This window comes from Pleurodeles waltl, chromosome 1_2, assembly GCF_031143425.1.
Source record: "Pleurodeles waltl isolate 20211129_DDA chromosome 1_2, aPleWal1.hap1.20221129, whole genome shotgun sequence".
Lineage (NCBI taxonomy): Eukaryota > Metazoa > Chordata > Amphibia > Caudata > Salamandridae > Pleurodeles > Pleurodeles waltl.
In genome coordinates, this window is record NC_090437.1 from 964860469 (window position 1) to 964877013 (window position 16545).

Genomic DNA, 16545 nt, shown 5'->3' on the forward strand with positions numbered 1-16545 from the left:
ATTTCAGTGAGAAGGTGAGAGCTATTATAAATTCACCTAAGGCCACCCATCATCCATATTATATTCCGCTTGCTGCACTTGTACTGATCACTCCCATAAACCAATCTTCGGATACCAACGCTATTTTTAGCTTCCACTTTAACATTCCTTCACATTTATAGAACATTTTGGGGGTCATTCTAACATTGGCGGGCGGCGGAGGCCGCCCGCCAATGTTCCCCCGTCAAAATACCGCTCCGCGGTCACAAGACCGCTGAGGGTATTTTGAGATTTGCCCTGGGCTGGCGGGCAGCCGCCAAAAGGCCGCCCGCCAGCCCAGGGCAAATCTACCTTCCCACGAGGACGCTGGCTCCGAATGGAGCCGGCGTAGTGGGAAGGTGCGACGGGTGCAGTTGCACCCGTCGCGTATTTCAGTGTCTGCTTTGCAGACACTGAAATACACAGTGGGGCCCTCTTACGGGGGCCCCTGCGGCACCCCCTACCGCCATCCTGTTCCTGGTGGGAGACCCGCCAGGAACAGGATGGCGGTAGGGGGTGTCAGAATCCCCATGGCTGCGGAGCACGCTCCGCAGCCATGGAGGATTCACCCGAGCAGCGGAAAGTCGGCCGGAGACCGCCGACTTTCCGTTTCTGACCGCGGCTGAACCGCCGCGGTCAGAATGCTCGAGGGAGCACCGCCAGCCTGTTGGCGGTGCTCCCGTGGTCGGTGACCCTGACGGTCACCAGCCGCCAGGGTCAGAATGACCCCCTTTGTTTCTTTATCTATATATATTTAATTAATCTGTTACTATTATTTAATTTTCCAAGCAGTCGCAGACCCCTGCTGGCCCTCAGTGACCCCCAGACTACATATTAAGAATCACTAATCCAGATAGCCTTCAAATACTTTAGAAGTGATTTCGTTTTGTATTGGGTGTTTCTGATGGATACAACTACCTGTGGATTCCTCACCTCATGAATACTCCCATGGCGCCAGCATTCAACGGAAATCTTCTTACTAGTCTCTGCACGTCGACGAGGACGTCACTGTCTCGCACGTGACGCCGTCTGACGTCATACAGGCAATAAGAGGTCCTCGACGACGTGCGGACGTCAGTTCCCTTTTTTCCGTGCATTCGAAACGGTTATCTTCGAGGGAGCAACTGGTACTCTTGCGGTTACAGTGTATATCTTGCTGCGTACTCTTTCTCTGTGGAAATAATGTCGCAGAGAAAGTCTGGATTTAAGCCTTGTCGTGAGTGTGGAGGCAAGATGTCGGTGACGGATCCTCATTCCGATTGCCTTTGGTGTTTGAGCTCCGACCACGACGTCTCGACTTGTGATTCGTGTCAGCACATGAATCCGAAGGCCATTAAAGAACGCGAGGCGAAGCTGTTTATGGCCAAGTCAAAGGAGAAGCATCACAAGAAAAAGTCTTCTCCAAGACATCGGCGTCATCGAGACTCCCGGCGCCGTAGAGAATCTCGGCGTCATTCAAGGGAGGCTCGTTCCAGGTCTCCGGATCGGCGCCGGAGGACATGGGAGGTCAGCCCCACGGTGACGCCGCATCCTTCGACGCCGTTGCTCTCTCCGACGTCTCCAACTTCGCCTGGACAGGCGTCGGTGATTGAGGTATTGGAGCCTCAGGTGTTTTCTCCGGCGCAGACGCCGAGGCCGGCGTCGGGGTCGCCTCCGAGTCAGGCACCCCAGTATCCGGCTTTTCCCACCCCTGGAGCCGATAGTTCCGCATTCTTGAATGCGATGTATGCCATCTTCCAACAGATGGCTCCAGGGGGTGCTCCGGCTGGGCCTTTGGCCTTTTCTTTGGGTGATCCTGCGCCTCTTCGGCCGGCACCCTTTATGCCCTTTCTCCCGTTTGGGAACGTGGGCTCGGCGCCAGTGTCGGCGCCGGTGGCCGCTCCGATGGCTTCGGAGGGATTGGCCCCAGGGATTTCCATCCCGTCGACGTCGAGATTTCGGCCTGTGACTCCGGTGGGTCCATCCGTTTCATCTGCTCTTCAGTCGGCGCCGAAGTTACCTGTGGCGCCGGATGCGGCGTCGGTGGCTTCGGAAGATCGGCGCCGATCTCCGACTTCGGCGGAGGTGTTGTCGACTCCGCGGATTGAGCAACGACTGCATTCAAGGAGGCGTGCTCTCCGGGTACTAGAGGAGCAGGAGTACCAACGAGCCCTAGAGGAAGGAGAGCTAGAGGACTCGGGTGATGGGCTGCGTGGACTGGAGTCGGCCAGTGGGCTGGACACTTCCCCTGAGTGGGACCTTTCGTCCCCGGGGGAATATACCGAGGAAGCTGCTTCCTTTCATACAGTGGTACGGAAGGCAGCTAGTTTTTTGGACCTGCCTTTGCCGGTGGTGGAGGCGAAACAAAACCTTTTGACAGAGGTGTTGCATCCGGCCTCAGCCGCGGCGGAGCCTCTATTACCTTTTAATGACGCTCTGCTGGATCCGGTTTTAGAGGTGTGGAAGAAGCCGGCATCTTCCCCAGCAGTTCACAGAGCCGTGGCCAGGAGGTATTGGACGGCTCCAACTGATCCTGGTTTCCTATCTAGGCACCCTACGCCGGAGAGCTTGGTTGTGCAGGCCTCCTGTTCGTCCAAATCAGCGCCTGGATCTTTCCCGACGGTGCCTGGGGACAGAGACTCAAAAAAGCTAGAGGCGCAGTCGAAGAAGATTTTTTCGTCCTGCAGTCTGGCGTTAAAAGCCACTAATGCGACCTGTATCCTGGGGAGGTATATTCATGCTCTGATGGATGACATCTCCTCTTCGTTTACAGAGCTTCCCCAGGGTCTTTTGGATCTTGTCTCTGATGCCCAGGCTGCTGCGACCCAAATTATCCAGACGGGACTGGATACCACCGACTCGGTAGCCAGAGCAATGGGCACAACTGTGGTGGAAAGGAGACAGGCCTGGCTCCGTAACTCGGGCTTTTCGGCAGATGTACAGTCCACATTGTTGGATCTCCCGTTTGATGGGGACAAACTGTTTGGGGCTAAGGCTGATTCGGCCTTGGAACGTTTTAAGGAGAGCAGGGCCACGGCTAAGTCGTTGGGACTCCAAGCTCCTTCTTCCACGGCCTCTTCCAGATTCTTCAGGAGGTTTCGTGGATTTGGGCGTGGCTCTTCCTCCTCTTCCTTTCGGGGAAGATATCAGCAACCTGCCTCTTCCCATCCATATAGATCTTTTAGGGGGAGGGGTAGGGTCCGCACCAGGGGAGCCTCTCAGCAGCACTCTGCCTCTTCCTCATCCTCTGGCGGGGTGCAGCAGGGGAAGCAGCCTTAGGCTTCCACCATTTCCCACTCACTCCTCTCCTGTAGGGGGAAGATTACAGCATTTTCTCACCAAATGGGAGACTGTTACGTCGGACACTTGGGTTCTCAGTGTTGTGGGAAAAGGCTACACCCTTCCCTTTCGGGAGTTTCCGCCCCTCATCCCGCCCCGCCCTTCGTATTGTTCACAAGAACACCTCCTGTTGCTAGAACAGGAGGTAGAAGTCCTCCTTTTAAAGGGCGCGGTGGAGTTGGTCCCGGAGCAGGAAAGGGGTCAAGGAGTTTACTCAAGGTATTTCCTGATTCCCAAGAAGGATGGTCGTTTGAGACCAATTCTGGACCTGAGGATCTTGAATTGGTTCCTCAAGCAGGAAAAGTTCAAGATGCTGACCCTAGCACAGGTGCTTTTGGCGTTGAACATGGAAGACTGGATGGTGTCTGTCGACTTGCAGGATGCTTACTTTCATATCCCGATACTCAAGTCACACAGGAAGTATCTCCGGTTTGTGGTGGGATCGCAACACTACCAGTTTGCGGTCCTTCCGTTTGGTCTTACTTCAGCACCTCGAGTCTTCACGAAGGTGATGTCGGTGGTTGCGGCAGAGCTCAGAAGGAAGGGGATAGCAGTATTCCCTTACTTGGACGATTGGTTGATCAAAGCCAAGTCCCCGGAGCTTGTGTTGCGTCATCTGCAGTCAACAACCCAGTTGTTGTTCGACCTGGGCTTTTCGGTGAACGAGCCCAAATCTCACCTGGAGCCCTCTCAGCGCCTCCTGTTCATAGGGGCAGTACTGGATACGACATTGGGTCGGGCCTTTCCTCCGCCTCCGCGGATTCAAGATATTCAGGATTTGGTTCCAATGTTTCGAAATGGAGCGGTAGTTCCAGTCCTCAAGGTCCTTCGTCTGCTCGGTCTTTTTGCCTCCTGCATTCTGTTGGTCACGCATGCTCGCTGGCACATGAGGGCTCTTCAGTGGTGCCTCCGAAGGCAGTGGTCTCAACACAGAGGGGATCTAGAGGGTACTGTCAAGATCTCCAGAGATGCTGCTGTGGATTTGAAGTGGTGGATTGCAAGCAACAATCTTTCACAAGGAAAACCGTTCCAGCAGTCGCCACCAGTGGCCACAGTCATAACGGGTGCTTCCACTCTAGGGTGGGGAGCTCATCTGGGGGATCTGGAGATCAAAGGTCTTTGGTCTCCAGAGGAACAGATTTTTCACATCAATCTGTTAGAGTTACGGGCTGTACGTCTGGCTCTCAAGGCCTTCCTCCCTTCCCTTCGTGGTCAGTCGGTACAGGTCCTAACGGACAATACTACCACGATGTGGTACATAAACAAGCAGGGAGGAGTGGGGTCGTACCTTCTCTGCAGAGAAGCTCTTCGACTATGGTCCTGGGCAAAGGACCATCGGATTTGCTTGATAGCAAACCATCTGGCCGGAGTCTTGAACGTGCGTGCGGACAGTCTCAGTCGCCACTTCTCGGCAGACCACGAGTGGCGTCTCCATCCAGATCAAGTCAGTTTAATCTTCCAGAAGTGGGGGTTTCCTCGGGTAGATCTGTTCGCCACTCGAGAGAACGCGCATTGTCCGTTGTTCTGCAGCCTTCAGTATCCGATGCAGGAAGCGTTGGGGGACGCGTTTCAAATGACCTGGTGCGGCCAGTTGCTTTACGCGTTTCCTCCCATACCCTTGATTCCTCGAGTATTGAGGAAGATTCGCCAAGACCGGGCTCTAGTAATCGTAATAGCTCCGGATTGGCCAAGGAGGGTGTGGTACTCCGACCTTCTCCAACTCTCAATGTGCCCGCCGCTCCGTCTCCCTTTCAGGGCAGACCTCCTCTCGCAGTCGCAGGGGCAGGTTCTACACCCCAACCTCCAGAGTCTGCACCTACATGCCTGGAGATTGAACGGGGCAACCTGAGTTCCTTCTCTCTCCCGCCTGAGGTAGTGGATGTTATATTAGCGGCCAGGCGACACTCCACTAAATCTATCTACGCTAATAGGTGGTCTAAATTTGTTGCGTGGTGTGGAGAGAGGCAGATTGATCCTTTACAAGCTCATCTATCGGACGTTTTGTCTTTTGCTCTATCTCTGGCGCAGAAAGGTTGTGCAGTGGCTACCATTAAAGGTTATTTATCGGCCTTGTCAGCCTTCATATGTCTTCCAGACCAACCATCTTTATTTAAATCCCCTATTGTTATCAGATTCTTGAAAGGTCTTCTAAATCAATATCCTCCAAAGCCATTCGTTATGCCGCAATGGGATTTGTCCTTAGTCCTGACTTTCCTTATGGGGTCCCCTTTTGAACCTATGCATTCTTGCCCCTTGAGGTATTTGTTTTTAAAAACAGTCTTCCTGATAGCTATAACATCAGCAAGGAGAGTGAGTGAGTTGCAGGCCTTATCAGTAAAACCCCCTTATACAACTTTTTATGGGGATAAGGTGGTGTTGAGGACCAAGGCTGCTTTCCTCCCGAAGGTTGTTTCACCCTTCCATTTGGCTCAGGCAATTACTTTGTCCACGTTCTATCCTCCGCCTCATCCTTCCAAAGAGGAAGAAAGACTGCACCGTCTGGATCCAAAGAGAGCGTTGAGCTTCTTTATCGATAGAACAAAGGATTTCAGGCTGGAGGATCAGCTGTTTATTGGATACGTGGGCAAGAGGAGAGGAAAGGCAGTCCACAAGAGAACACTATCCAGGTGGGTTGTTCTTTGCATTAAAATATGTTACTCTTTGGCAAAGAAGGATCCTCCTGAGGGCATTAGAGCTCATTCCACCAGAGCTAAGTCGGCCACTTCGGCCTTAGCCAGAGGTGTTCCTGTGGTCGACATCTGCAAGGCCGCAACTTGGTCGTCCCTTCACACTTTTGCAAAACATTACTGTTTAGATTCTGAGGTTAGAAGGGACGGCCATTTTGCACGGTCAGTGCTGCAGGATTTCTTGGTTTGACCATTTAGGCACCCACCGCCGGGCGTGGTACTGCTTTGGGACTCTATTCATGAGGTGAGGAATCCACAGGTAGTTGTATCCATCAGAAGAACGAGTTACTTACCTTCGGTAACGACTTTTCTGGTGGATACATTAGCTACCTGTGGATTCCTCACGGTCCCACCCGCCTCCCCGTTGCCTTTATGGTCTTGCCAAGTAATCCTTGAGTGAGCTCCTCTTGATCTTTGAGGGTGCAATAGATGTATATATATAATATATTTATATATATATAGGTATATGTGTATATATCTTTATGTATATACTTGGTGTGTGTATATATTTTTAAAAGAAAGAGTTTTATATATATATATATATATATGTACATAAAAAAGATTTACAGTTATTCATACAATGTGGTGTATTTTTACAATATAATGGATGTTGCTTTGTTCTTTCATTGCATTGCCTGGTTGTTCTCATGCACGTAAAAAATGATTGGTACTGACGTCCGCACGTCGTCGAGGACCTCTTATTGCCTGTATGACGTCAGACGGCGTCGCGTGCGAGACAGTGACGTCCTCGTCGACGTGCAGAGACTAGTAAGAAGATTTCCGTTGAATGCTGGCGCCATGGGAGTATTCATGAGGTGAGGAATCCACAGGTAGCTAATGTATCCACCAGAAAAGTCGTTACCGAAGGTAAGTAACTCGTTCTTTAGGCTCATAGTTTAAAGTAAAAACAAAATCTACTGTTTTTTTATTGATAATCCAAGTTTTTTTACAAGTCTTGACATAAAAATTCCAACTATGGCGATGTTGCATTTCTGCAGAGTAGAGGAGAAAAAAATTGCATAACATTGGTTCCTCTCAGACTTCACTGAAAGAGACTCTCTCCTTCCTCTTACCTGGATATGTTAGAATCTGACAATGGTTTTAATGTTAGCAAAGTTCTGAAAGAAATTACAGCTCTTTTCCATCCCTTGTTATTTTGTGTTTACTTAATTTAGTTTGAGTGTTGAATGAGCAACCTCTTTTTTGCAATGACCATACTCTGAACGATTTATAGCAAATATTGTAAAAAAAATTCGTTTCCGAAAAGGAAAATGTTTTGCAATTAAAGAGAGGTTTCTATTTTGCACTTATCTGGAATGTGACAGCCCCGTACGTGTTACTGCGTATATCTTTGAGAGTTCCTCCATTTCTGCTTCTGTGTCAAACTTTTTTGCAGTTGGGCAGGCTTTACATACAATATATTGTATAAATACTGTTAACAAAAATATCATCTGACAGAAATATTGCATCCAAAATGTTGTTGACAAAACCTTGTACCTCTGGGTATATAGTTGCAGTTATTAACTCCAACTGGCAAATAATTTGTAAATAACATTTGGGACACACTATTTCTGTATAAATTTACAATATTCTGGCACCAAACTACACATACCCTTAATATGAAGCAAGCAATATGCTTTTATTTCGATAAAATAGCTGAGGGTGATGAGGTAGCTGTTTGTGACATATGGAGAACGTGCTTAGAAACAGCTGGTTTTAGACTGGCCATATCAAGTATATTGTATTGTTTTCAAAGGTCAATTGGTCTTTGTTGAGTCACCATAGAGTTCATTTTGAAAAGGGTTAGTGCTGAAACAGTGGATGTAAGAAATTGGATTACGGATTGAAGGGGGTGAGAACTAATTTCAAATAATAATCACAGTCCTTGCCAGCGTGACTCACAGAAGTCACTAAGTAAACTTCTGCCTAACCTTCTGGTAGCTTGGCAGAAGAGCAGTTAGGCTTAACTCAGAGGCAATGTGCAAAGTATTTACGAAGCACTCAAACAGTAATAAAGTGTAAACACAACAAAAACACAATCCCAAACCTACTTTGAAAAATAGATTATATTTTAATGAATAAAGTGACACCAAAACAAAAGCAATCTAATTAGTAGAATCTGCATAACAGGTTTTTAAAGGGTCAGCTAAAAAATGGCACCAAAAGTCACTAAGCACTAACTGCATGCATCTGGTCACACCAGACAGGGCCAATATCTCAAGTTCAGGCTATCTATGATGAGGTGGCAGCTAGATACAAGACCAATTTCATCCTGCTAGGGGCTTTACCTTCTGACTGTGGTGCAGGGTCTGGACAGCGTTGCTTTGCAGAGCTGTGCATCGCTCGGCATTGAATCAGGTGAGCCTTTCAGCTGTATGGTGATGCTCTGTCCTGCCTTTGGTCACTATACATCAAATACAGCGAGGCTTTTAGCTGTGTGGCAAGTCTCTGAGGGGCTTCGCTTCACTTTCCCTCGGATCCATTGAAGCTTTCAGTCAGGATCTGTGTAGCATGGCTGTGCAGGGCTCTGTGTCTGATCTGGTGAGGCTCTCGATGAGAAGCTGCAAGGTTCTGCGGGGCTTTGCATTGCTTCAAGTTGGATCCAGTGAAACCTTCAGTTAGGCAGGGGAAAGTACACTCTGACTCCAACCAAGGGTCCAGGACATTGAGGACAGCACTTGGGGGTCAGGACTCACTTCCACACTGGCCAGCATAGGGGCCTAGAACAGGTCCAGTTGGAGCTGGTCAGGATAGACCGCTGGAAGTTTGTTGTGTCCCTGTAGCTCACACAGGAGGTCAGCAAGCCGATGCTTGGAATCACTTCTGGGGTCCTGGGTTTAAGGCAAGAATGCCAAATCTTTCTTCTTCAGACAGTAAAGAAGTCCTTTTTCTGAATCTTCTCAGATCCAGCACTGTTGTCATTTTAAGTTCAGGGGTTGCCATTTTTATCTAGTGAAAGCCTTTAAGTGGGGGGAGAACTCTTCATCTAACTCTAAACTGGTTCTGGTCAGTTGGTCCCTTTCCCTAGGTCTGCCTCCAGTCCGGCCAGTGAAACAAAGGGCCGGAAGGCCCAGGTGTGAGCTGTAAGGCATTATCAGTTCTAAAGAATATTCGAAGACTTCAGGCAAAGGACCAAAACAGGATTGAAAGTATTTCCAGAGAAGAATGTTTTTTTTACTGGAACTAGACCCTCAGTCCTTGAAGTCCTCTCGAAGAGGAAAATCCATTAAGAGAAAATCGAGCACAGCAGAAAAAAGAAACATTGCAATGCCATGGTCCCACTTGACTTTGAGCATCTCAGAGTAAATCTTCTACATCAAAACACCCTCATCTCCCACCCATTCAATCTCACACCATTTGCCATCCAGGTATTTGTTAAGTCAGAGCATTCACTATGTAACGCAGCATAGACCAACATCGAGGCTCTAACACTGTCACACTCATTGGTGTCAAAAACTATATCACCAAGGAACAGTTTCTCATTATCACACATACTGGTTTTAATGCCTGCTTCCCTTGGTACTGTGTCCTTAAAGATCACACCAGAGACCTCTGCAACTTCCTCCACATACAACACGAAGAATCACACCACTAAGTAGACTTCAATGCTATACATGAGAAAGAGACATCCATCTCTTCAGAGGTCTCCTAAGAGACTTCTGCCAGAGGAGAGTATCAACCACTGCGGAAGCAGAGACACAAAAGGTCACTTACAAGGTGAGTTGAATGGGACTCAGAAATGTCAACCTACATGCCCCTCCATCCATCAGTCCACCACACACAGGTTCCTCTTTGGATGGCATCTCAACCTTCCATGACGTCTTAGAGTGAGGCATGGAGAAACTCAACATTTCATTAGAACAGCCTCATACTGCAGTCTCACTAATTACAGAGACTATGCAAACAAGATCAGCACCCAGGACTTTACTGCCTCTGGTGCCAGGTATGTTATGTTAAGCATAGGAGCAGGAGACATGCCTTATGCCTGCAGTGATCAACGCATGGCTCCTAGGCTTCTAAAGACATACAGAACATGACCTGGCCTTCTGCAACCTGATCTAAACCACACTCTGCTACAGTCTCACTTGTCTGAAAAAGTCATGCATCATTTCCCAAGATCTGCTTCACCGAACAAAGAAAGCAAGAGGATGGATGCCGCTTGAAAAAGGATATGTTGCACAACTGCCAAAACCTTTAAATCTTCCACCGCTGCTGCTCTATAGAAAACAATGCAAATATTTACAGAAGAGCTTTCTGAAAAATGAACATATTAGCTCTGGGTTTGGTACAGGAGTCTGTGCTGATACCTAATCAGCTAATAACTGGCTCTCTTGACTTAATTGAGCTCACAGTGTAAAGTTACTGACATAGCACTAGACTGAGATAGTCATCTTAGCTGTGCCTTACATTCCTAACACCAGAGGAGGTCATGATCCGCATGAAGAACAACGTTTACACCTCAAAAGCAGTTCCCATTAAGTAGTGCAAACATGTGCATTAGATTGCATTTCTTTCACAAGGACTGCTGATGTTACCAGAGCCAGAGAGTTCAATTCCTTCGATGAGCCTACCAAATGCATCATCAGCAACAACAATAGCAGAGATACTTCCATCAGTAGAGGTAGAGCTAAAGATAGAATTCCTCCAGCAAACCACTATCAGCTAATTTTTCTGGACGATCTCTATCCAATTCCAGTAAATTACTTTTCCATCCTAAAATCCTCACCCCTATATGCCACTCCAGTAGGGATTGTATTTCACAACATCTACACAGGTGACAAATTATTACAGGCATCAAGTGGGTGCTCACCATTATTTGAAATGGAGACAATCAGAGCTCATTACATTGTAGATCAAGCTACCATTAAAAATCTTCACTCAATGCTTTACATAGAATGGTGTAATAGTTTATTTTTATTAGATTGCTGCACCTTCTTTCTTAAGAAGAGAGATTGAGAATATTAAGGAATTTCTAACATTTATGATTATGAATGAAGATCCTAGAGTACAAAATAAATGACTACACACTTGTAGTTCTTGTCCTCTTTCTGTATTGTGGTGATCTTCATTGAACAAATGAACCTCTACCCTCCCAACTGTTTCCCAGTCATGTGGAATAAAGTGCAATGAGCTTAGTTTCTGTACATCTCTATATTTCTGTGAAAAAGACGTGACTCTGAGAGGCAACTGCCTGTACAAGGAACCATAGGGCTGGAAGCCTTCAGATGTCTTAAATGGTCAGTTTGTTTTTTTGTAATTCCAATGTTAAGCTATCCTGCATTCTCTTTCCCTCATTATAGACAGACTTAGGCAGCAGTTTAGACTAAAAGATGCAGGAATGTAATTTTAAATAAGGGGTTTTAATTTGGAATAGTGAAAATGTTGGGGAATTTATGGTTGTTTAAAGATAAATGTGTAAACTAAATGTTCTGGGACCCCCGCATACAGGAGGAACTTATTCTAATGTTTATGTTTCCAATGAATATCCCTACAATCCAGAACCTGACCTACAGTTAATTAATAATTTCTTCAGGTTAAACTATAAAGGGTAGGAGTACCAATATGGTATCATTGAAAAAGCGCTGGAGGGAAGAGTGTCTTTTCTACAGGTAAATGAGCTTCTTCTTTTTGATCACTGTTGGAATTCTAAGGTATTTCTATTGACTTGAGAATCTTCAATAACCTTGATTTGTGAAAACCTTAATGGTATAACTGATCCTATTTCCTTGTTGTTAATATTAAGTGCAGGGCAATCTTATGGATGCACTGGTGGCCAGAGCATTTCAAGTGAGGTACTGACAAGGAAAGAGATTTCCATACAGTGACAAAGTAAATGTTTCATAGACTTGAAAAATATGACTATAACTATTCTTGCTTTGTAAGATACTAAGCAGATGCCTTTATAATAATGAACACATCTGTTGTTGAGTATTAGGGACTGTACAGAATTCTGGAATCTGTGTGTTATATTTAATGGGAAAGATGGCACATTCTACTGTAAATGTTGTCTTTCCGTCAGGCAAACCTTATGAAAGAATGACTCTTCAAGATTTAAAAGAAGCTGAAGATGAGTTTGATGAAGATGATGAAAGAGCTATTGAACAGTACAGGTAAAATAAAATGTGAACAAAAAAATTTCATTAAAACCCCCCACTGCTTTATATCACCAACTAATATGTCTGTGAATAAGGAAATGTGCTAGAAAACATTTCCTATATGTGAATATCGTACTAATTTGAGTAATATCCAGCGTACAATCAAGATATATGATCATAATTGTTTTTTAACTGATTGTCTTTTTTCACATGACTTCATTCGTTCTTTCTTTAAAAACTATTCACAATAAACCCTCACTTTATTAAAACTGCATGCACAGTACCTTGTTTAGAGGAGAAGAGAGAATTTTCCCAAGCTCTAGTGATTTTCAGTCAAATATATTCAACGAAAATTGCAAATCTCATTAGTTTCAAATAGAGATCATTGGATTGTGGAAAACTCTATTATCTAGTGATCAGAAAGTGATGTTGTTATGCAATAATCAGACAGATTGTGAGGATGATGTTAGGGTGCTATTACTAAGTTATGTATGTAAATTGTAAACTGTTCATGTTAAACCTAATTTTTGAATGTGACACCTATGAGAAATAATTGCATTTGTGATTTTACTGGCAAAGTATATATGCATGTGGTGTTAGGTCCCAAATGCATACGCAGGAGTAGAGTAGAACCTCGTGCCACCCTAACCTTTAAGCAGTAGCCACACAACTGTTACAAATTGCAAACAGCTACAAGATAAAGGGGGAGTGAGTTAGGATAGGGATGCAAGGGAGTAAATTCTACTGATAGGGGAAATCTTGTTATTGATGATTTCAACATTTGTGTTTTCTCCCTAATGGCATTTAAATAAAGTCTTCTCCTACCTTTATGTGGAAACAACCCAGTGGCATAAGCATTATTTTTATGCAGCTACTCCTTGACCAGCGATGGGAATGAAGCGGAGTCCTGGTTAAACCGAAACCCTGTAATGATAAACCACAGTTATTGTGAACCGTTTATGAGTGGTACAGTCATATTGCAAGGTTATCAACCATATTGAGAATACACACATTTGTACAGGTATGATTGTTTTTTTCAGTGCGTAGTCATTTTAAACTCGGATTCACGACCTAATGCTCTTTGTTACAATCACAAAGCCCTTCTCCTAGCTTAGGTCTTTCATCAAACCTCCAAGAACATCTTTTACTTTTTAGCTCTTGTCAAGTAACCTGCAAAATGAACTGTAAAGTACTCATTAACTGGTCATGAATATGAGTCAACATCTTTCCCCAAAGGGATCTCCTTTCCTTTCAATTCTTAATGTAATCCTTAAATATATGCTATGTATTCTAGCAAGAAAAAACAACACTGTCTAGTCTTACTTCCATGTTAATGATCAGTGTTCTCATTCTGCCTTTATATTCCTTTGAAACAATGAATTCCACTCCTAAACACATGATTGTAGTCTTCAACCTGTATTTCAAGCCAAATCTTGCTACTGCAGACTCAAGTCCCCAGAAGCTATCCTGCACGCTACTACTGCCATGCTGGATCAGCATCTCCTGGAAGTAAGAAGAGGGGGCAGATTCATCTTGAATAGCTTCTCTCTGCCCAAGATGGCCACTAAATCTCATGGCTTTAACACATACAGTGAGATTTCAGCCAAAGTTTGGGAACCAAAACAGCCTCTCAAGCTAAACAACTGGGCACACTTTTAACCAAGCTAAAGCCAGTTTGATGGAGTGCACATGGAAGTGGTAGTCAATCTTCATCTGATGGATCTTTTTAATTGACTAGAAAGCAAGGGAGTTAAATAACCAATTTACAATTTAACTTGCATGGAGCCCATTTGGCCACACAGTGAGGACCAGGAATTGGTAATTAAAGTTTAGTGGGCTTATTACAAATTAGTAATCAATCCAATATAGGTGCATATCATATTATAATATTATAAAGATACAGAATTATAACTGGCAAGCTGAAACACCGGAATAGGATCAGCCTGAGTAGCATAAGGCATACAAAGAACATCCTGCAGACTCTGCCTTTTTGGTGAGGAGAAGGTCTAACTCAAGACGAAATTGCAGAACCATGGATCTCACAGATACCATTTCAGTATCCACAGCCAATAAAGCTCCTACTGTACTGGTGGACAGATTATCCACTACACTAGACAACTTTCTAATCTTTTTGTCATTTAAAGGTATACATACAGGTGGAATCATTGCACCAAATATGTCTCCCACTACCTGCTCAGCACTAGCATCTTATTTAGGTCTAGAATTAATTTCCCATACAGGATCATTTAAATGTTCCACAGGATATATTTTCGGGAAAACTACACCTATATAACATACTACTGATATACCTATATAACATGTGGGTATGTGTGGAGTTGAAATAGTAACTTTAGACTCCCCAGAGTCCAACACTTTCCCTTTTGTGGTTAGGTGTGGAGTGGGAATAGTAAAATTGACCAGTCCCTAGAACCAACACTTTACTCAATGTGGTTAAGTTTGGAATTACAATGATAGCCCTGAAGCCCTCAAAGTCCAACACTTTCCCCAATGTGGTTAGGAGGAATTGGAATAGTATATTTGAAGCCCCCAAAGCCAAACACTTTCCCTAATGTGGCTAGGTTTGGAGTTGGAATGGTAAATCTGCCCCCCACTCAGTCCAAATTTATTTCCATTGTGGGTAAATATGGAGTGGGAAAAATAAATATGACCCCCCTTCCAAAGTCAAACACTTTCACCAATGTGTGAATAGACAATCTGCCCCCTCCCCCCAAAGTGCATTTTGTGAAGTTTGGAACGGAAGTAGTAACTTAGACTTTCCCCTTGTATACCATTTTCTCCATTCAGGCTATGTTTTTATTGGGAATAGAAAATGTGATCTCCAAAAACTCTAAGCATTTGTTTGCATTTTTTATTTTGTGCATTAAAAAATTATTGCTATATATCGTGTAGATAGTTTGTTAATGAATATAGTTTTATATAAAGTATACCTTTTAACATTTTATTATTATATACATTTTTTAAACATCTCTTTTATTGTATACCATTTTTACTGTGCCTAATTTTCGAATAATTCTAGGTTTTTGGGAATATTTATATATATTTTTTTAAATAATATCTTATGTTCAAATAATTGCATTTCAACATATAGGGCCTGAATATGATTTTGCCAGATAGGATATTCTATCACAAACGTGACAGATATCCCGTCCACCACATTACAAGTTACAATATATCCTATGGAACTTGTAAAATGGCGGATGAGATGTCCGTCACATTTGTGACAGAGTATCCCATCCGCCATGGTCGTAATCAGGCCCATATTATAGTTGTAATGTACGTACATTTTTATTTGGAGTTATACAGTTTTTAAGAACTTGTACAGTCATTTTTTACATTACTTATATTGTTTGAATATAACATACTACAAAGTACTGAAAACATGGGTGTTATATTTGTATCAGTCTTATTAACCTCTATTTCTACATGAAACATGCTGTACATTGTTTAAAACACTGAATTGTTTTTGGTAACTTTTGTAACATTCTGTTTATTATTTTGTAAATTAATAAGTAAAATATTTTTTAACATTGATTTCTATGGAATAGAAATCTTGTTTTATTTTAATTCTTCTGCCAATATTTCCAGTTTCTGTGATTTTGTAGTCTTCCTTTGTCATTTTAGGCGGTTAGTGGAAATTAAGATTGCAGTTTCTCATTGCTGGTATCCGGGTCAAATAACACTATTTCTAACTTATTTTCTAAGCAAAAACACCTCTAAGCAAGCAAGTTGGTACATGCCAGAGCTCAGAAACGCCAAACGCAATGTGACTCGAGAAACAATGGCACACAACCAAAGACCCCTCCGAAAGAGCTGCTCACAAGGCAGCCCTCAACAACTACCACTGTCCTATCAAGACAGCCAAGAGAGCAGCTATCACCACCCACATTGACACCACAGCCAACCACACGAAGGAACTCTTCAAAATCATCAAGGAATTCTCCAACCCGACAGCCACAGAAGCCACCATCAACCCATCCCAGGACCTCTGCAACACCCTCTGAGACTACTTCCACAGCAAGATCACCACCATCTACAACAATTCGACCCCCAACCCACCACTTCCAACCTGGATGACCTCCCTCAAACAGCAATTACCAGCCAAACGATGACCAAGTGGGCCCCAATCACCACTCAGACCACCACAGCCATGATGGCGACCATCCACTCAGGGGCACCCACCGACCCCTGCCCTCATTGTCACTTCAACTTCAGAACCAACACCATGAGCATGGAACTAACCAGCATCTTCAACACCTCCATCTCCACAGCATCTTTTCCAGACGGATAGAAGCACACAGAGGTTAGGACCCCTCCAGAAGAAACCATCCGCTAACACCAGCGACCTCAAAAATTATAGACTGATCTCCTTGCTCCCCTACCCTGCCAAAGAACTCAAAACAGCCATC

General features: G+C 44.5%; 1 protein-coding gene across 1 annotated transcript in view; it reads left to right on the top strand.

Moving 5' to 3' along the window:
* PDCL2 (phosducin like 2) overlaps positions 1–16545 on the top strand; it is a 403093-nt gene that overhangs the window by 53893 nt on the left and 332655 nt on the right. Inside the window, exon 3 of the mRNA XM_069205848.1 lies at positions 12043–12133. Within this exon, the coding sequence (XP_069061949.1) occupies positions 12043–12133 (91 nt within the window). The remainder of the gene's footprint in view (positions 1–12042; positions 12134–16545) is intronic.